At 38.1% G+C, this 21,415-nt stretch overlaps 1 protein-coding gene across 2 annotated transcripts in view; it reads right to left on the bottom strand.

Moving 5' to 3' along the window:
- The window catches only part of eya2 (EYA transcriptional coactivator and phosphatase 2), a 42,208-nt gene extending 21,013 nt beyond the window's left edge, over positions 1-21,195 (bottom strand). Inside the window, exons 1-5 of one of the 2 annotated variants that reach the window (XM_041782976.1) lie at positions 20,946-21,195; positions 5,424-5,503; positions 4,587-4,626; positions 3,893-4,019; positions 1,243-1,359 (exon numbers count right to left, since the gene is read on the bottom strand). In XM_041782976.1, coding sequence (XP_041638910.1) covers positions 1,243-1,359; positions 3,893-3,995 — 220 coding nt within the window. In that variant the 5' untranslated portion in view covers positions 3,996-4,019; positions 4,587-4,626; positions 5,424-5,503; positions 20,946-21,195. The remainder of the gene's footprint in view (positions 1-1,242; positions 1,360-3,892; positions 4,020-4,586; positions 4,627-5,423; positions 5,504-20,945) is intronic. The other variant, XM_041782977.1, reaches the window with a different exon arrangement.
- Positions 21,196-21,415: the final 220 nt, after the last annotated feature.

The raw sequence follows: 21,415 nt of genomic DNA, 5'->3' as shown, positions 1-21,415 counted from the left end.
TCTGCATTATTTATCGACCAAACTCACTGTGTTTATGTGCACTTTTCTTAAGAAATGGCGTCTCACTATCTCTGCCAAATACTGATTTCTACCTTTTAATATTATGTTTCCCTAGCCGAAAGCCTGTCTGATTGTGTAAACACCGATATCATTTGACTTTGTCTCAGTGTAATGCTCTGATCCTTGTTCTTGGCAAGTAACTCAGAGATTACCCCGTTGTTACGGCTTTCTAACAACAATGCCAATTCTACAAAAAAAGAAACAAATCCACATTTAAACCCGATTCATCCTCTACAAACATTAAAGTTCCAACTGTAATTAATAGAATCTTAAGGAATACAATTTCCAAACAAGTAACCGCCTCAATAGATAAACTTTTTTCTTGGAATAAATTCTTGCCAATGTGTCATCTGGAGAAGAAAAATACTATTTTCTGCATTGGTAAACTGATAGTGTGCAAAAGAACTCAACAGCCCCTTTAAACATAGATATCAGCTCTTATTCAGGTAATTCATCACAACTTTGGTACTACAAAGTCTTGTCTGCAGCTCATCTGTTTACTGTTTGATCCTGTTTTGCCTCTCCTTTGTGTCATCCATACAGTGGAAACAGGGTCATCCACCCGTCTGCAACTTTAAACCTGCTCACCCCTCCGTATAACGCACCTTAACCTCTCCCCTCACACACACAAGGTCAATTTCACGCTGCTTTCAAAGCCATAAAGTCGCTCTGAGCGAGTCATGCTTTGGGCGCCGGACGACTGAGGAATGCGTACAACACTGATACACTCACACACTAAAATTTCAGATGCACACACACAGTCATGCGTGGGCAGAGAGCTGCACACACTCCCAGGCGTACCTCCTCTTCTGTCTTTGTTTTTCAGCAAAGACCCTCAAGCCTTCTCTGTATTCTTGTATTTTTTCTCTCCATTTCTTCCCTCTCTGTTTATGTTTTCTCACTCTCTCTTTCTGTGTCACAGTCACCAGCCCCGCATGCTGTGTTGTTGGTCTGAGTGGAGAAAGGGGGCCTGACCCCGAGAAAAGAGGAGGGGTGGGGAGACTTTTGACGCCAGGAGTCCAGACCGCAGCTAATGGAGAACAGGTGTGGCCGAAAAAAAGGGAGAGAGAAAGAAAGATGAAGAAAGAGGAGAGGAGAGGAGAGGAGAGGAGAGGAGTGGAGAGGAGAGGAGAGGAAGAAGGCAGCACAAGGATGGATGCTCCTCTAGTGTTTGGGACTGACCGTGGGTATGTGAGTAGCTGTAGAGACTCTGACTGGGTGGAGTGCTGCTGAAGTTTGAGTAGCCCAGAAGTCCCGTCTGTCCTGGAGAGTGACCCAGGCCGTCTTCTGTTTTTATGTCTGAGCATGGAGAGACATACAGTGATTACTAACTTAAGGCAAGGCAAGGCAAGACAAGTTCATTTGTACAGCACATTTCAGCAACAAGGCAGTTCACACAGGACATTAAAATACAATGACAAAGGAGAAAAAGAAACACAATGAAAGCATATTAAATGAAGCATGTAAAACGTTATTAAAAACAGCAAATAAGACCCACAAAAGATGAAAACAATGTTTCACATTTCTGACTTAAGGAAAACTAGAGACCATGCAGCATGATAAACATTCATTAAAAAAGAGAATTATTCTTAAATAATTTAGATTGCATCCTTAATTTTGAAATATGATACAACAAGAACCACTTTATAATGTTTGCAAACATATGAGAAATTTGACTGATTTTGCACACGCACAAATGCAGCTTAAAATGGACATGAAGCTGAATGAGTAACATGAACATAAAATCACTATCCAAACATAAAGAGCCATGATTATAAGGATCAAACATCAACAAAAGCATTGACACTTTTAGATGGTTAGACTAATGTGCACTGTGAAATGTGAAAGGATATAAATCTTGCTTTATATACTGATAAATAAGTGGTACACAAACAGAGTGTATAGATTTGTGTTTGATATTGTGTTGATTATCTCCCAATAAAAACAGGGTGAGTCAAACAATGAGAATGAACTGTACCTTATATTTCAATAAGAGAAAGATATCATGCTAAGTAAGGGTTCCCACTCTTTTCTAGAGATCATATTCAAGGACATTTTCAGTGACAGTTTAGCTGGTGTGACAGGAACACAAACACCAAGATGTGCATGCCTTCAACCAAATAAAGGAAAAAATGTTGCTCAATCTGTTCCGACAGAAAGAAAGACATAGTCATACCTATGCATACATGACAAAGGAAACCACTTGTACTTCTTAGTACCAGCTCATAGGAGGTTAAACCTGTAAAGGAGCTTAACATAACTTCTTAATAATCAAGCTACAAGTAGGATATCTTGTTCAAATAACCTGAATTGAAGTTCAACTCAAACGCATGAAAAAATCTTTCAGTTTAGTATTGTAAGTGACTCAAATCTAGACAACAAGGAAGTCTCAGTGCATGTTTACCTGGCAGCACATTGTCACAGCAGTCTATATGGATGTTTAAAAGTCAAATGCGAGCTCCACAGTCATGAGAAATGAGAAAATAGCACAAAACAAAAGGCACCTGGATTTTGTGCCTTGTACTGATGGCACACTATATTCATTATTATATTTTGTTTCCTGGACAACTTATGATCTTTAGCGAGCAGTTAACAGCAGCTTTGCCAAAGCTCTGCAAACAGTGACAAACTGAAACCTTCTCCATAAGTAGAATAATAAAGTTATTGTTAATGAGCACAGGAGTTTGCTTTAAATACACCATTATGTGATGATACGTTGATCAAATAATAATTATAATTCACCTGCAGATGTATAATGCTTAATATTAGTGATGTAAATGTACATAATGGTTTCAGCATTTATAATCCTCTTATTTCATCATAAATGGTCTCTTACTGTTGTTTTTTTTTTCCTTGCCTTGTTTTATTACTCTGTTTTCCACATTTCTATTCATTGTGCTCCATTCTAGAGCAGCTGGACTCAAGCAGTGCGGCAATGAACTTTAAAGGTTTAAGGTTATTTCACATTTTTTACTATGTGACTTTTACTTTAGAGAACAACTCTAAGAATAATAATAATAATAGTACTTTTTTATATTCTTTAAAAAGAGTGTTCTCTAAACCTAAAGCTTTCTATTTCCTTTATGAAATATTTCATCCTCCATGCACCTTGAAAGTTGGTGAAGATTCTCCAAAATACCTACTTACGTCAGTGATGTTTTAATGTCAGTTTTCAAAGTATTTCATCTGGATGTGTCTTAAATGATGAATTAGTATTAATGTTATTCGTTGTTTTATATGTGGAGCATTGAAACTCCTGTATGTAACAAATTTACCTTTTTAGGCAATAACACGATAACTTGAGCCTTAAAAAAAATTAGTTTTACTTTAGTCCTTGCAGATGGCAATGTCATCTCTTTTGAGGATCTCTGAAAAATTAGGAATTAAAAAAATTACAGGAGAGCACATGTTTCTCCAGGACATTTTTTTTTGTTCCCTATTTTCCATGTGTTCCATGTCTGGAAAACTGTTCCAACTGTTTTCCAGGATGTGCGGGAACCCTGTATGTACAGTAAGTCTGTATTTTGGAGCACTTAGTAACAACAACCATCATTGCTGCACAAAGCCCTTTATTTGACTGGTGTGCTGACAGAACAAGGACTGTTTTACACATTAATAAGATAAAACCTAAGCATAAATTGCAGAACACTTTTGCACGTCTCACTCCTGCATGCCAAATTTTTAAAAAGTAAAACTAATCTGAACGCTCTGTTGTAATGATATTAATAATCATTTAGCTTTACCTGCATGTGCAATCATATTATTGAAATTCTTTGTCTTTTAACAGCCAAATAACACATGAATCTGCATACTTGCATGTTTGTGTACTTACTGTAGGATGGCATGCTGTATCCCTGTGTATGGTGGGTATAAGGTGTGTATGGCCCCGCTGGCTGCAGGGTGGGGCTGTACTGAGTCTGTCCATACGCAGCCATGACGCTTCTCCCCCCTCAGCTGATCTTAAAGAAGGACCACATAAAGAGGAAGCATATTAAGGGGGCAAGTTCTACCTGATCTGTTACAACAGAGCATTTGTTATGTCTGTTTTTCAGGAAAGACCATGAGGAAGAATACACGACTGTGAGACAGACATGCAAATAGACTTCTTCATTTTTGCTCGCCAAGGGGGATTAAATCAATATCACAAACAGAACAAGGAAGACTTGTGTCGCGGCAAACATACTGGCGAAATCAGGAGAGATGGACTGCTTTTTATTAAACTTCAGGCATGAACTACAGAAATTAAACAAAGTCCTTCATGCTGGCTATGCACCAGACGGTTTTAGGCCCAGACCTTGTTTACGCCTGTGGTTTCCTACATTTTTAAAATCAGTTAATATTTGAAGACAATCTAGCCTTACAGAAAAGGAAGAAACAGCCATGAATTTTGTTTAATCATCTAAAAAGGTTTATGGCATCATCAGTTTGAATGCTTTGACTTTATAGACCCTTCTGACATCATTTGAGCTGGCATGCATCAGAAAAACAGAAAAAAATGCAGTATTACAAAGACAGTAAGAACTCACCTGCAGTAGGAACTAAGAGTTCAAACAGATAATAAAAGCCCTGTGAATGACATAAGAAACAGGATCAGTAAGTGAGTAACATTTAAATCTGTTCAGAAATGTTCTGCAAAGTTTTAATGAGAAGAAATCTCAATTTCATCTCTGACAGACTTAGACTGAATTATTTCTAGCATATAAGCATGTTACCAATTGACTTTGCTCCATAAGATCTTTTTCAAACAATCTGCACAATTCCAGAGAATTTTTATAATATATAAGGAAAAATCAAAACGCAACATAAATAAACCAAATTTAAAAAAAATATGTCAAATGTATCAAAATCAGTTGAAGAAATGGTGCTGATTTTGTACTACATTGTATTTTGGTCCAAAGACTATCATGGAAGATAGTGGAGACATAAAAAAGTGGAAATTGAGAGTTTTGCAGATGTGTTCTTTAAAGAGTTCTACTAACAGACCATGGTGATTACTTCAGCGCTTTAAGCAAGGATGCCATTGTTTATTTGCTAAATGCATTTCCACTGCAAAATGTTGCATTTTCATTTTACTGATGCACCAAATAAAATATGCAGAAAATCTGGCAGATGGAAAACCCAAATGCTATATGTTAACAAATCATTTATTTTAGCAATAAACTTATAAAAATAATTGTATTATTAATGATGAGAATGGGGTATATGCAGTCCTGATCATTTGTTGTATCAAACAGTTTTGCTCAAGAGACAAATGAGTTAATGTTTATGTTTTTTACTTTTGAGGTAAACCTGATGACTTGAGTACTTCCAGTCACTTTCATCTTTAGCACTTTGCTCTTTTCTTTGTAGTTCTGCTCTCTCACCTGCCTCTGTAGAGAGAGCTTTATCCCCTTTATCCCGTCACACTGCTGTTATTCAGGTTCCTCTTCGGCTGTCAGCTCTCCTGTGGAAACAATAGCAAAAACACAGAATGAGGACACAGGTATGCAGGTGACTGACACATGGAGACGTGCCTCAGGGCCGTGTTGAAGCAGGATAAGGAGGAAGGAGCGAGGTTTTACTCCATGAACATAGTTCAAAAGTTGAACAGGCTTTAGAGCAGACAGAAAATTAAGCACTAGATAAATGTGGTTGTGATGCGGAGAATGTCGTTACCAAAGACTGACAGCCAAATGAGACTGATGAGATTTTTTTTCCTCAGTGGGTAAATGCTTTTCTATAAGAAACTGCTGAGTCACTCTGCTGTTGGCACCAGCCTCTTGCTCACTGTGTGCAAATATGTAGAGGAAATAAACATGAAGAAAGGCTGGTACAGGCCTGGCCATCCTCCAAAATTCAAAATAACAGAGTGTGAGCTTATGACATTCTGGGTTTGACTGAATTTCTGTGGAAAGCTGTGTTAATATGATGCGACAAAAGAGCTTTATGAGATGATGCAGGTGGTTATTTTTCATGAAAATTTTTTCTGGAAGGAAATTCCAGGCAATAGAGGGAAATCAATATGTAGAAAATAACTTTTCTACATAAAAAAATGCTTATTAGATATCTATGAATTAGTTTTCTTTGCATTAAGAGGTATAGTCAATCACATGTAAACTGGCAATGACTTAAATAGAGATGACAGAGGAATGAAAGAGTGAAAGGGCAAAGAGTTTAAGGATGGGAGGGAAGGGGAGGTCTTGGCTCAGTAAGCTGAAGGTCAAAAGGTCAATGCCACATGAATTAGTCTAAGCAGGAAGCTGGAGGAGGTCATTCTGTCTGACAGCAGCTCTTAAAGCAAACTCACAAAAGGGAGAAATCGATCTGATGATCAACTGCAAACTGCATATTAGATAGAAGTCAAGCCTTTTGTTTTGTTTTGGGGAAGAGCTTGTGAAAATTAGCAAAACTTCTGTTTTCTTTTGGGCCCTTCTTTTGTTGTGCTTGCTCCATAGTGGAAATTTTACTTCTATACAGTGCATCAAAACTTGAAAACCAGTTTGGGAAGTGTCCTTTTTCAGAGCTGTCACAGCGTGTCAGTTTTTAAGTTCTGTATGACAGTAGTCAAAAATAATCAAAAGATTAGATGCACATTTTGATATCAGCAACAAAAACAGAAGTCATAGGCACCCACCATTTGATCATGTCTTGCTTTTATTTACCAAAAATTCTTCTGCAAACTCATGCATTTTATTTAAGCCACTGGTTCTCGAGTGGTCTAGTGTCAGGACCCACTACCACATCCTTAATGACAAATCTCAACCCAAATTTCTTTCATTTAAATCATAACCTATTTTTTTTAATGAAAAATGGGGCCTGATGGACAAGAGATATTTACGAAGCAAAGATTTGAGACATTTCCTTCAAAATAAAAGCATATCATAGACTTCTTGCCATTTTTTCCAGGCACAAACCCATGACCAACTAATCTAAACTAGGGCTGAACTTTTTGGGAAGATAATCATTTTTTTTTTTTTTCAAATATTGCAATTGTGATTTAATATTGAAATATATTTTTAGTTCCTTATCATTATAGATTATTTTGACATAAATCTGACATGAATTTTTGTAATGAAGGAAAATATCATTTTAAGTCATAATCTTTTAATAAGAAAAACATTCACAATAATGAAAGTAGGACATATTACAAACTATTCTTGCATGATGTGTAGAGTGTAACATCTCTGCTGCAAGAAAGTATTAAAACCAGCATTTTGACATTTCAGAAAAAAAAACAATAGTGCACCTTCTGTGGTTTAACAATTTCAGAAGGACAAATTTTGATTTAATCTAAATTTTGATTCAAGTAATTTTGATCTAAATTTTTGTCCAGCCTTAAACTAAGCTGTGCTCAAGTTTGTGCAGCACATGCAATATGCCGTGTTCTCTTTCTCTTTTGCCTCCAGCAGCTTTAAGTAAAGAACATGACTGAAAATATGTAGTTATTTAAGCGCTTATGGTACTTGTCAATACTACTGATCATTCAAGTAACAGATACTGTATCTTAAAACATGTTTAAACATGTAAGGAAAATATAACATTTCCATAACCTTTGTTTCAACCTGACAATTTCCAAAATGTAATCGTATGAAGAATGGTTTATGAAACTGGGTGTGCAGCAATCTGAGAAGTGCGGTACCTAGTAATGTCCTGAACTCCCTCCAACACCTCTGAGATGCATTTATAACTGATAATCAGGCCTTATAGCTAAACATTGCTGGGGATCTTCAGACTAATTTGAAGAAAAATCCTGCAACAAGGTTTGAAAAATATTAGCAAAGAGCTTTGTTACCAAAAACAAGAAAAAAACGGGGATGCACCAACTGTCCACAGAATTTCAGATCATGATTTGAACATAAAGCTGTCATAAAACAATAAAAGCTGATATGCCTGTAGCTCAACAGCATTACAACTATCGCTTGTTAATTAGTGAAACCCTGCTGATAACACTGACCAGCCTCCCTCTCTCTCCTTTCTCTCTGCCCCTTTTCTGTTTTGGTCTCTCTTTGCCTCTGGGCCATTCCAATCTGGCAGAGCTGCAGCTAACCGCCGACCTCTGACCTCCCTGACAACACGCCGACAGAGACAGATGACAGTCACGAATTATCGGGGCAGCCAGGTTTTACAGCAGCAAGAGAAAAAGGTGAGGGGAAAAAGTAAGCCATGGTAGAAAATGAGACCAAAGTGACTGATCAACAGAAGCTTCATAAACATGAGATGACCTAGAGCATCCTCTGTGTTGTTCTCACATGCTCAACAAAAACATTTCTGACAGAAAAGCAGAGAAAACAGATCATCTCCAGCTGATGGAGATGCCCCACTGGTTTTAAAAATACACAAGACAGCTCACAGCGTTTTTTGAGTAAATAAATGTTTCTCCACCATAAAGCAGCCACAGAAACTGTCCAGTCAAACATCTTTACTTCTGTGTGCTGTAAAAAGATTTTTTTCAGATTTTAGCACAACTGGACAACTGTTTTTTGCCTCATAATTCTCCCCTTGACTTTTCATTGTGGTTGTCAGAAATTTTTGATACTTTCCAATACTACCTGTTTGAAAGAAACATGATCTTTGTTGTTGGAATTAATTATAAAATTTCAGTGAGAAGAAGCTTTAAAATAACTTCTGACTTTCAGGAATAATTTCAAGGTAAAGAAAGAGAACACTGTCTTAATTTTACAACATTTTGACTCCAAATCATGGCAGTGTACTTGTAATATTCAGACAGTATGCAAGAGTTTGTCTGCCATTTAAGTTAATTCTAAGATGTTTAATATATATTATATACCACCCTCATTTGGAGGAATTCATTCCTCTTCCCTCTGGAAGGAGATATCAGCTCCTAGAGGTGGGAGAACAAATCGATTCTTAGATGCATCGCGATGTGGAGGTGGAAGATTTTGAATTGCTTTATAAATGTCCAAAAATCATCTCACATTAGAGGATAATTTAGTTTATCTATTTTATTCTAAACACAAATGTAATGTTTTTATTATGTTGGGCACAGTGAGAACAACACAAATGTAAAAAAAAAAAAAAACCCAAGTGCATCAAAATGCACCAATAATATGAATTGTAATTGTAATCAATCAAATTGTGAGGTGCCTAAAGATTCCCACCTCTATCGTCCCCCAAGAGCTTGAACAGATACCAATTCTCTTTTGTCCCATGTGCAATTAATGCACTGAACTTACACAACCCTTAAATGCACTTTCCTTGTGGTGTTGATAATGATTTTAGTGTTTTTAGAACAACCTTTTAGGAGGGCTGTGATCATTTGATAGTTCTCACATTTTACATTCATTTTTGAATGTTCTGTTATGCAGTTTATGATGAAAATTTCATATGAGAAATGGAGGATTCTTTCTAAATCAGTGTTGGTTACATGCTGCTACAGATGACGTACCTTGTTAATGTAAATTAGGTTGTTTTTAACTGTTAACTGTTCTTGTACCACTACCTGAAAACCAAATTTTTCCCTGTGAGACAATAAAGCTCCGATCAGAACTGATAGCTATAGAACTTCATAAAAACAATCATTAATTAGCGCTTTCAAAATATGCATATGCTCTCAAAGAGCTGTTTACAATTCTTATACTATGAACATTGATAAGTTGTTAATTAATCTTACAAATTAATGTTAATATTGGTAACATTAGTGCTCATAAGACAGGTATAGGCTCTTGTAAGAGACTGATCAGTTTATAAACCTGCTTTAAACAAGATTAATAAGATGTTTAGTAGCATAAATAATAACATATACAGTAATACATTAGTGTGATGATTAGTACTTGTAAGACCCTAATGGGCTCTCATTAGAGAGTGTTAAATAAGCCTTACTAAAGTGTTAATATGTAGAGTTATGAATGTTAATCAACATTTAATCAATATCAAATATAGCTACCTATATAAAATTTCAACAAAAAACCCAATGTGTCTTACGAGCACTTGTTTTATAGTCATGCTAATCTTAATAAACATCTTAGTAAGAGCCTCTAAGTGTCTTATTAGTATAAATCAAAATAACTTTTCAATGTTAATCATGTTTGTGCAACTTTAACATTCATATAGTGACTTTGGGAAAACTGAGAACGAGATTCATTTTCTGATTTACCTTCTAATTTCTGATGATTTCAGGGATGCTCTTTTTAGGAGCACTTCTTTAAATAACGCTGACTTCTTTTGGGTGGATGATTATAAAAACCTGGGTTCTGTTTTAACCTTCGTTACAGCAGATTTTGTCTCTAAAGCCTGGGAGATAAAGGCAGAATGTATTGTCTATTTCTGAGCTGGAAAAAGATCATGTAGCTTTGCAATTGCTTGTAAAAAAAAATTATTTTTCAATTAATCCATGAATCAAATATAGATTAATAAAGGTTCACAAATCTATTAAGTTCTTCTAAATTGCTCCTTAACTATTAATTTACACGTACTGCAGGGATCTTAGTATAAAGAATTAACAATTTGAGTTGATCAAAAATAAGGAATGACCCAAAACAAGGTGTGTAGGACATAACCCGGGAAAGAGGAAAGCTTTCTGAGCCAAGCTGAGGGGTCCATGGAAGTTTGCAAAGACATATAGCCCACTCTAAATGAAAGAAATAACAGTTTATTTACACCTTATTATTCATGACCACTTGAAATCAGCAACACAGATTTTAGCTGTTGTTAGCTGTTTAAGATCTCAACTCCCTCTTCTTAAAAGCTTTTATTTTTAACATCAGTGTTGAGGGCAGACTTACAGAACACAAATGTTAGGACGCAGTAATGTCAGTTAACCAGCAGTTATTATTAATAAATCTTGACATCTTGACAAATGAAGGAAAATAAACCATCAATCACTAGCTCAGGAAGGGATGCAGTACACTTTCTGTGCCAGTGGCACCCAGGCCTCAGTGCTGGTTGGCTGGTAGTTGTGTGACATCAAGCCAATCAGATAGGGCTGTGGGTGGGACATTAAGTGAGACGGTAGGGAGTGAAAATAAAGCCAGAGGGGAAGACACACCTCGTACTGGAGTATCACAGCCTTAAATTAATTTGTATCAATTATCAATAAAATAAAATGCAGATACTGATTTTAAAAATACAAACTAATGGCAACAATAATCGGCCAGGGTGATAATTGGTCTACCCCTAACTATTAAATTATTCATATTTACTGGGCTGTTCTGGGGCCTAGCCATTCCTGTTGGCCAACTTGTTTAGTTATGGTTTGATTTTTAACAGTATCATATTGTACTTTAAAATTGTGGTGTGACAAACCTACTTAAGAAATCACCCTTGTAGCGGTCAGAGACCCTGATCTGACCTTTACAGACTGTGAAGCTTCAGAGAGCAACACTGATCCCTCAGCATGGAGGAAAAATAAGAAAGTGCTGCTTTTCTTTGCTTTTCCAGGGATCAAAAGTGAGAGCAACGCCTGTTCAGAGTCCTCTTGACTTCAGCTGCATCCCTACAACAGTCTGACCTGCACTCACATACACATGCACAAACACAAACACAAAAAAAGTGTGCGTGATAGCAAAGGCACTTCCTGGTTCAGGGTGAGGCCTGGGAGGAGGGCGCACAAGGCCATGGGAACTGCAGGACACCGGAGGGAAGATGAGCAGAGCTCAGCAGAGATGTGGAGAGCCGAGAGATGAAACTGAAGCTAAAACAAACCCAGCAGGGCCACAGGGGGCCACAGGGGGGCCGCGGGGCCACAAGGCCAGTCCCACCAGCTTCACCTGGGTCTCAGGGTTCTGCTAGACCACTGCTTCTTTCACGGATATCAAGTTCTAGCCTTTGTGCTGATGGATTACATCACGGGACGGAGGGCTGTGCTTAAGTTGACCTGCTATTTGATATAGTTAAAGGAACATAGACTTCATGCAGATTTACCTGTTGTTAGACTAAGCTGTTGATTTAGTAGAAGACGACAGAAACAAATAATGATCTAGATGTGCAAACAAGCTGCTTTACTGTGGAAGTCATCACACTAAAAACAAGCTCCACTCAAAACAAAACTGTTGGGACCATCTGTAATCCAAACACCTCCAAGGGCAAAGTTTAGTTACCTACAGAGGAATACAAAAGAAGGATTGAAAAGCCAGCTACATAAGTAGAGTGAGATGCAATAACTGTTTAGTTTAGTTGCAATATAATACTTTACAATATAACAACACTTTTTACTACTACTACTATGATAAGAAACAATGCAAGATGTGGCATAACAAAATACAATACCACTTTACGGCTCAGTTTGACACCATAAAATACTGTAAGATTCATTGTGATACAATCAGGTTTTATTTATTGTAGCTTTCTTGGTAGTCATGTATTCAAATCCTGCTGGATTTTTTTGTTTCTGTAGTCTGCACCAAAATATAAATCTTCCTCTTGATTTGAAACAGTTATAGAAAATTCAGGTGTCACCCCTCTCTCTCTTGATTCTGACATTAAAAGTCATAACAAGTTATAAAAGGCATTTAAAATTAAAGCACCTTGCCTTCCGGCTGACTGAAGATGAACTTTCAAGAAATGTGAATTATTGTTATCAGTGAAAGGTATGTGAAAATGGTTCTCAACTGGTGGGTTGGGACCCAAAAGTGGGTCACAAAGCTCTAACCAGAGGGTCACAAATGAGTGTCAGAAAAAGATTTCTGAAAAATATGTCTTAATGATTTCTTGTTTATTATTCAGTGCAAAAACCCTGAAATATCACAAGTTTCATCAAGCACTTAATGCTGGATCTCACTAAATGCAAAAATCTATCCTAAAAATTCCCATCACCTTTTCAAATACATGCCCAGCTGTCTACTTTGAATAACGTCAACAAAGTTTGGAATCCACAATGAGGTGACTCAGGACTTTATCTACGTCAATCAGCTTTGTGTAGTTAGACACTGAGGTCAATGGTTAGTCACAGTTCATTGAATTTCCTGTGAAGGGTGTGTGTGTTATCTCAATCATTTAAATCAAAAAGTTATTTGCATAATCTTCAAGAGTCTGTTTGCAGTGAAATCATCACACGTTCTGATGAGTCTGTTCCCACACTGCTATGACCCTCAGATGCTTTGACCTTTTAATGAAACATTTTGGTTCTGCTCGTCGAGGTGACTCGCTGCTCTGTAATCGGGCCATATGGGACCCCACCTGGAGCTACAATTTGGACAGTCATTTAAAAAGCCTTAGGCAAGGTTGGGGGTTGAATCGTTGCTGCACACAATCGCTCTCTCTCAGCCTCTGTGATAAAAGACTCAGAACAAGGGCCCAGTATTTGAGTTTGTGTGACACTTTCAGGGAAATGTCAGTGCCATCTGCCAGCTACTGCCCCCTTTAACTGCATAGGGCACAATGCAACACTGCTGATTTTGTTTTTAACCTTTTTTCATTTTAAGAAGCACAAAAATAGTGTAATCGTTCTCTGCTGAGAGTTTAAAATCACTAAAATAATACCAGAAATAGAGTCTGAGGCCTCTTGGAGGATGCAGCTATCTGGATAAGACTAATTATTCCTAAATAAACCTTACACAGACGCAGCAGATACTTTCTGATCCTTGCACATAACTATTAATAAACAAATAGATACAAATAAACAGTAGCAAAGCTGTCTGCTTGGTTGTTCTGGCAGATTAAAACTTGTATGAAGGATTATTACTCTTCAAATTTTTATTGTCGGGCACAGACGTTGTTAAGCACAGAAACAGGAAAATGTTGAATGTCTCTGCTCCAAAGAGTATCTTGTGGAAATTGGTGACACATGTGTAATTAATCAAGTAATACAAGACTGAGGGATGTTTATAATTATTGTTTTCTTAGGCAAATTAAAGGTGGTTTAGGGGCTAAACAGGAGGGAAGCTCAGACTTGCAGATCTACTAAAAAAGTTAAGGACTGAAAAATCCCTCCACAACTTGACCTCAGGAGCCAGAAAACTAAAAGGGTCCATCAAATGTAAATGTGTTTTCATTGATTAACATTATAAAGGCATTTAAATAGGACTCAAAGTGAGCTATCATGGCACGTTTTGCCTGCATTCTTGTGCTAATCTGCTTACACTACACAACAACTCAGTGATGCCAAAGTCAATTAACAGATTATTTCTGTTTACACACAGACAAAGATCTCCGTGAGCGACAACACAGCTAAAAAGAGCAACATGGCTCACTTCTGATGTTGGGAAAAATGCTAATCTCACCGCTAACCGTCTTCTTTCTGTTGACTCCACAGACAAAGTCTGACATTTGCTGAGGCAGTTAAAATGCAAAAACAAGGAGTAAGGTGTTTCCACACTTCTGTCACCCGTTTCTCTATCAGAGTGATCCATCTCGTTGAGGTTTCACACAGACGTTGCGCTAACGTCTACAGATTTAATGTTTACATCATCAACCAAAATTGAAGAAAACTTGAGAAACCTGTTTTAAAAGTACACATGAGAGTCAGAGCAACGTCACATAAACACTCAGCAGTCTAAATAATACATTTAGTAAATTAATGGAAAATGAACAGATGAGTTAAGGAGGCAGATCTGCCTTAAAAAGAAATTGGAATGTAAGGATACACTCAAGTCTTCATGCAATTCATTAGGGATGCAGACTTGAAAATTAAGACTGATAATGATACTAATAGCCAATGCTAATATTCTCATCAGTTTTTGGTGTCAGACTCCCACTATTTTAACATTTTTCCTCATGTCTGACCATTCAACATGTCAGAGTTTGTCTAAGAGGTGAATTCTTCTGCCCATTAAAACAATTCTTATTGATTCTCATTGATCAAACACATCAGAAAAACACTGGCTACTCATATCTGTTCATGCCACATTATTTGCTGATTTGTGAACAGGGCCAATATCAGCTGATACCGATGGCAAAATGACCGTCATATTTCTGCCATGGAATAGATATTTGCAACACCTTGCATCACATGAGGCATAACTGTTAGTGAAGCAGAGTGATATCTGAAAGACACAAGCCCAGCCTGAGTCCGGTCATCAGCATATTTTGCTCTGATACTAAAGAGCAGCCAGGTACCAATCCAAACATTAACCATTTGTGTCAGCCAAACTAACCTGCAGCACAGTAATGAGTCCGTTTAATGTGTATAATAACAGCAACATACAGCGAGTCTGCTTGCTTTGCACAGTGCCTTTTTTGGCTTATCTGAGGCTTCAACACAAGCTGTGAGCTGCAATGGAGCAAGTGGGTTCGACTTGAGCCCAGTGCTGCAGGGACTTGTGTTATACAGGCTTAAAAACTGTTTAAACTCAAACACTTAAACTGTTTGAAGTCATGATGCGGTTATTTTTAAGCCCATGATGATTTGGAGAAGCAGGCTGTGGCATGAAACGAGGTCGGTGAAGCAGCTGTAAACACGGTAGCTTATTACACTTGCTGGTTTCTCTGCCAAAATTACAACAATGATAAAACCTGATTTCTGACAAGTTCTTCCCAATAAAAGTCTGTAGAGGTTATTTCGCTTGGGTGTTTTTTTCCACATCAAGATATTTTGCATTGGCAGTAGCAGCTTAAAGGGAGAGAGGGAGAGGTGAAGCACATCAACATGCATTTAAATGAGTTATCACTATTATGCAATAGTGCAGAATAATACCATAACGGGGAAAAAATAGCATGATTTCAATATTAGGTCATATTGCCCAGCTTCACCCACAATACACACCCCCTCATCACTACGATTTTATTACAATTTTTGAAGATATAAATTTTTATAGGCCTAAGACAGAAGTAAATTTCTGCATAAATATGATTCTTTGGTTTTAACTGTCTGAAAATAAATGGCAAAATAAAGCTTTTCCATACTTTTTCCAATACTGTAAATTTTATCTTTTAATAATTGTGTTGTGGGGCTGCATCATGCTGGTTGTACTGTTTCTGCAGTTCACTGGTTTCATGCAATTTCTCTTTTTTGTTTGCTCACCTCACATCTATATTCCCAGTATGAGACAGGATGCATTCTGACACTCAAAAGAGTATATCTTCACTTACATCCATCATGTCTGCAACCTTTCAGCTGCTGATGTTGAACAACGGAAGTCTACAGCAAAAATAGGCCCTTTGCAATATATATATTTAATCAAATTGATTTCATTTGACTGTAATTGTTTTAAATGTATAGTGAGGTATCGTTAAATCCTTAAAAGCAACAAAATGTGACTGTAAGAGAGGCTCGATTAATCTCTAGCAGCGGGGAATCTGTCGCCAGCTCCCTCTCCACTTTGTAACTTTACCTCTCAGGCTTGGTGGCCGTCCCTTTCCACTTGACTAACTCCCTGCAACAAGACTGCTTTAATGCCAGAGGCCCCCCTTTAGCCCCCCAGTAATCAAAACCTCCTTATTCAACAATGCCAGTGCCTCTATTTTCCTGTTTTCTTCCTCGATATGCCTTCCTATTTCTTTACTTTGCCCAATTTCACCGCCCAAATCCTGACGCTCACACTTGTATATATCTAATAACCCGCCAACCAACTCCAAGAAGGACCACCTACCCCAAGGCCCAGACTCTGACTCCCTCAGAACCAGTGCCCCGGGACGAGGGTCAGAGTGGGGGACAGCTGGCAGACCTCCCTGCAGCCTGGAGTAGCGGCTGACCCCAGTCAGATGGTGGTCCGACTCCCAGGTAAAAGAAAAAAAAAAAACATCTGGTCCAGTGATGAGGGTTGTCACACAAGCACACTCGAAACTGACACACGCCTGACTGCATGAGAGCCCCTACCCTCTCTAATGAACTCACACACACATGTCCACACATAAACGCACTCAGACAGGCTGCTTTATTAGTCATTAGGACAAAAAGGTTCGCCCTCCATCAGTCTCCCCAGCAGATACAGAGAGCGGCCGCCCTAGTTGCTAACAGCTGGCCAGACGGAGCTCACTGGTAGCTGAAACTCACCGGCGACACAGACGGGCCGAGGTCCAATTACTTCTTTACTGTTAGATTTACTGTGCGAGCCTGTGTGAGCGAGAGAGAGAGAAAAGAGAGAGCAAGGGAGTGATTTATGCCTTTTTGGAGACATAAGAATGCAGGAAAAATGAGATAAGAAGGCTGAAACTGGAAAAGAAAACTTCATTGAGGAAAAGATTCAGTGAAAAATAGTGAAGCTGGAGAAATATTCTGACATTTAAAAGTATAGTCCCAGAGCTGCTGCAAATTATTAAATTCTCCTTTCAGTGGAAAGTACCCAAACTGTTATTATTAGGCAGGAAAAAATGAAATACGGTCACTGCAGGCTGCGATGTGTGTGGCTTCACCGCTCTAGAGATGAGATAAGGAGAGGGGAGATAGAAAGAGAGACGGACAGCTGTTGTCTGCTGACAGCTCAGGGTCTTACACATACATATATCCACGGGGCCTCCCCGGGTGCTCTCTGGGGCTTTATGGAATTAAATAAGGGAGGAAAGGAGGGAGAGGAGAAAGCATTTAGGGGGAAGTGGGAGATCTTGCATGGCTCAAATTCGAGAGTCAGCAGATCAGCCTACGGTGTTGCAGTCAACTCTTTTTATTCCTGATCTTTAGTTTCAGGGCGCAGCAGAGCGTACATGCAGATTCACTCATACATCAGTGGCATCATAACATAGAGGATGCACAACTTATATCTCACACAAGAAACCTTTAGACCTAAAAACTTTATCATCTTCCTTTTCCAACAGTTGATGCATCACTGTGTGCTTCAACCTAGCATCATTCAAGCATTATGATCTGCTCAGGGCTGCTGTTTAATGTGGAAAGCTGCACATATCAGGCTACATTCATGTCTGCGACTTCTGAAGTTGTATAAAGTTCAGAGGCAATTTTCATGAGCTGAAACCTAAAACGCACTAGAAAACATAAAAATCCTAATTTAATTGACCTACAGTCGGAAAATAATAAACTACTCAATTTCCTGCACTTTTTGCTGCTCCTTTTATGACTTGACTTTTCTTCATGTGCTATTTTTCTACCAAACCTCCTCAACATAAAAAGCGAATGAAATTATTGCATGTTTGCTTTAGGTGTAAATTATTAGCAAATACTAAAAGATGAAGCAAAAATAAAAAAAACACACTATTTTATTGATTACACTTTTGAAAAAAGCTCACTTATTAGGATTTGATACAATTTAGGGTCTATTTTGCAAATTCAAAATAGAATTAAATTTGTTAGTGTTTAAACAAAAACCATAAAAAATAATATATTTATCGACACTTGTCACCTTAACCTGTTAAAAAATTAGGGATGCATGATTAACGACAGGATGTCAGCAGCAGCAGATATTAGCTCAAAAACTCAGTGATCAGTATCTGCAGTTAGGAAAATTTCTGCTGATGTTTACAGCGATTATATTGACTGATCTCATCGGCCTATACATATTGGCCGCATGTATGAATACGTCTGCAAAGTTTCAGACGAGATCAACAGACTGTTAGCCGAAGTCATTTTCTTTGTTCAAACTAATTCCTTAAAAGTCATTTGAGGTCTAAACTACATTTATATTTTGGTGTCAGCTAAAATGAATATATAAAGATTAGTATATTAGATATCAGCAAAAATCCAATGTCATGCACCCCCATCAAAAATAACACACGCGTGTTCATTAAATGTTTCACACTTACGTCTAGCATCCTTGTGCTTTAAATAAGCAGGTTATTAAATCATAAATTTAGACAAATGCGCTCTGTGTGCCTGTGAAGCGAAAAATTCAAACAGTTAGCACGAATGAATGGTGAATAAAATGTTAATGGAAAAAAAGCAGCTCTTAACTTAGCAAAGACTAACTTCCCTTCCAAACAATTACAATGAACTTAGTCAAAAGCAGACAATAAATGTGGGGGATTATATTAAAGGCTAGAGGATGGAGTGAATAATATTTTATGGGTCAACAGAAGTGCCCTGGATGAACCCAGAGTTCAAGTGAGCACGGCAGCCATCAAGGCAGATAGAGTCAGAGCTAAGCAGAGGGATGCACAGGAGCTCAAAGACATGAAGAAACGGTGCGGATGTGAAGAAAATATAATGAAATCGGTGCAGATAAAGTCAGGAAGCTCAGAGCTTCCTAACAAAATATTTATCATTCCACAAACGTTTGGCTTCAGAAGGGCTTTGGAATTAATTTGTGTTTTCTTAAGAGGGGGTGCCTTGTGCTACAGGATGGGGAATTCTCCACAGCTCGGGACTTTTTGGGGCTGCCGCTTATTCACAATTTATTAGAGGCGGTAATAAGAACCATGAAGGCTGAAGAGAGAGAGAGAGAGAGAGAGAGACTGAGAGGGTCAAGGGCCTGCCGTGGAGAGTCCTGGGAGTCCAGAAATGAGGCCTAATGTTATTAAGAGACAAACCGCAGTGTTAAATCAAACACGCCCCAAAAACATACCTGCAGTATGTGGTCTGAGACGCCTCCCACCACCCTATGGCAAGATCTCTGGATGTTATTTGTGGAAGTTAAACTACAGGTATATAAAGAAGACTTACTGAGATTTATAATCTGCCACAGACCTGAATCTGATACAGCGACTATACGAAATTAATAAGACTCATATTTTAGCCTTACATTACAACTGCAGGTACATTTTGGATTGGAGATAGATGGGCCAACTTTATTTTAATGGTTTGGAAATGATGGGCATTTTTGAAGAGGGAAACACCTAAAAGTTAAACTTTGTTTCCTTGCAATTAAATGGAAATTTTCAATTTAAAAAATAAACTCCAGGGTGCATTTATTAAGCATTTTTAACCAATATTTAATGGCTCAAAAGAAACACGTTTTTACTTGTATCAAAACTGTCCATATCTGATTTATTTCATAGTTTAAGTATTTGGTAAATCTCTCAGAACTTGAAATAAAATACAATGTCAGATTTCTTTGCTTTAAGTCGGGGTATTTACACCATGTCCCACAGCAAAGAGCCCCATTAATCCTCACACTTCCATGTGTGCCGCTGATAGAAAAAGTTTAAAGGTGATTTAAATGGTTGGCAAAAGAACACAGTATGTGTGAGCTTCAAGTCTGGAGCCATGAAGGGGTCCTTGAAAAATATGAATGCCAGCCTTTGAAAAATGCTTAGCGAGGCTCCCCTAATTTTCTTAATGAGGGTCCCTGCATGGCTGCAGAGGGGGTGTCAGTGATTTGGGTGTAATCTTCTGTAGTTAAGGCGAGCCAAAAACGCTGCACCGACTCAAGCAGCACCAAGAAAAACAAAGGAGCTCAATCTGAGGGAAGGTGCCTCATATTTTTTCCTCCATCATCTTTTGAAAAGGCAGAGGAGGACACAAAGGCTATTTCTCTAAAAAACTGTTAAAATATGCATAAGAAAATATCAAAATATTATGTCTACTTAACTGATATCATATGTTGATTAAGGCCTTAAGATCCTTTTTAAGTCAGGGATAACTATGGTAGATAAATTTCCAACTTCAAGGCCTTTAGTCCACCAGTGGCTTAATTTTCAGATACTTACATGACATAATAGGCCTCTTTGTTATTATTTATATCAATATTTTCCTGAGTATAAAATCATTTTGAGGAATAAGATGAAGCTATTGGTTTAGAGTTCTAACCGAAAAATTATAGGCCCTATCAGGAAAAATTCAATTGAAGTTTTCGCGGTGTTAAATTATCGTTATTGTGTCTCGCGAGACTCTTGGACACACACAAGTTTTTAGGGGTCAAAAATTACTAGCCTTCCTAAATTTACCTTTGTCCTAAATAAACAATTATGTATATGTAAACTAAATATAAACAAAGATAGCCCACGATATTTTGAATTAATGGAGGACATTAGCATACAATTACCTTAGCAAACAGGTAACGTCTAGCCTACCGAGTTGCCTATTTTGTTTAATAATTTAACTGACATGAACGCACGCGATATTACAAGTCACAATAAAAGCAAGCACGTGAAGAAAATCGTTTCTCGGAGTTTTTAACACTTACCATTTTTCGGTGAGAAGAAATGTCAGGAAAAATCCGTCCAGCAGTCACAGCAGTCGAGTCTCCATGCCGAGCAGACTCCGCGGACTCTTCACAAGTTTCCCGGTTAAATCACTTGTAAAGTAAGCGCGTGAGTACAAGTAGTAGTAGTAGTAGTAGTAGTAGTATACGGAGCACGAGCTGAGTGTCGCGAGGCTCCGGGTGCAGACAGCTGACAGCTTTGTGCAGACACTCACTCCTCTTCCTCTGCAGCTTCACCAGCGTGTTTGCTTTCCCGGCGGTGGGGAAGTGATGTTAAGTAAACCAGCGAAGATTTCTGGTTCCTCCTCCTCTTGAGGGGTGCGCGCGCTGCTCACAGGCTGGACGTACGTGTTTGTGTGTGTGTTTTTGTGTGCATGCGCGCGCTCTTATCTCCACCTCCACCTCTCAGCTTCTTTTTCTTCTTCTCCTCTATCTCCACTTTAAATCTGAGC

The sequence above is a fragment of the Cheilinus undulatus genome, linkage group 3 (genome assembly GCF_018320785.1).
Source record: "Cheilinus undulatus linkage group 3, ASM1832078v1, whole genome shotgun sequence".
NCBI classification, from domain to species: domain Eukaryota; kingdom Metazoa; phylum Chordata; class Actinopteri; order Labriformes; family Labridae; genus Cheilinus; species Cheilinus undulatus.
This window is presented reverse-complemented; position numbering and strand designations above follow the sequence as displayed.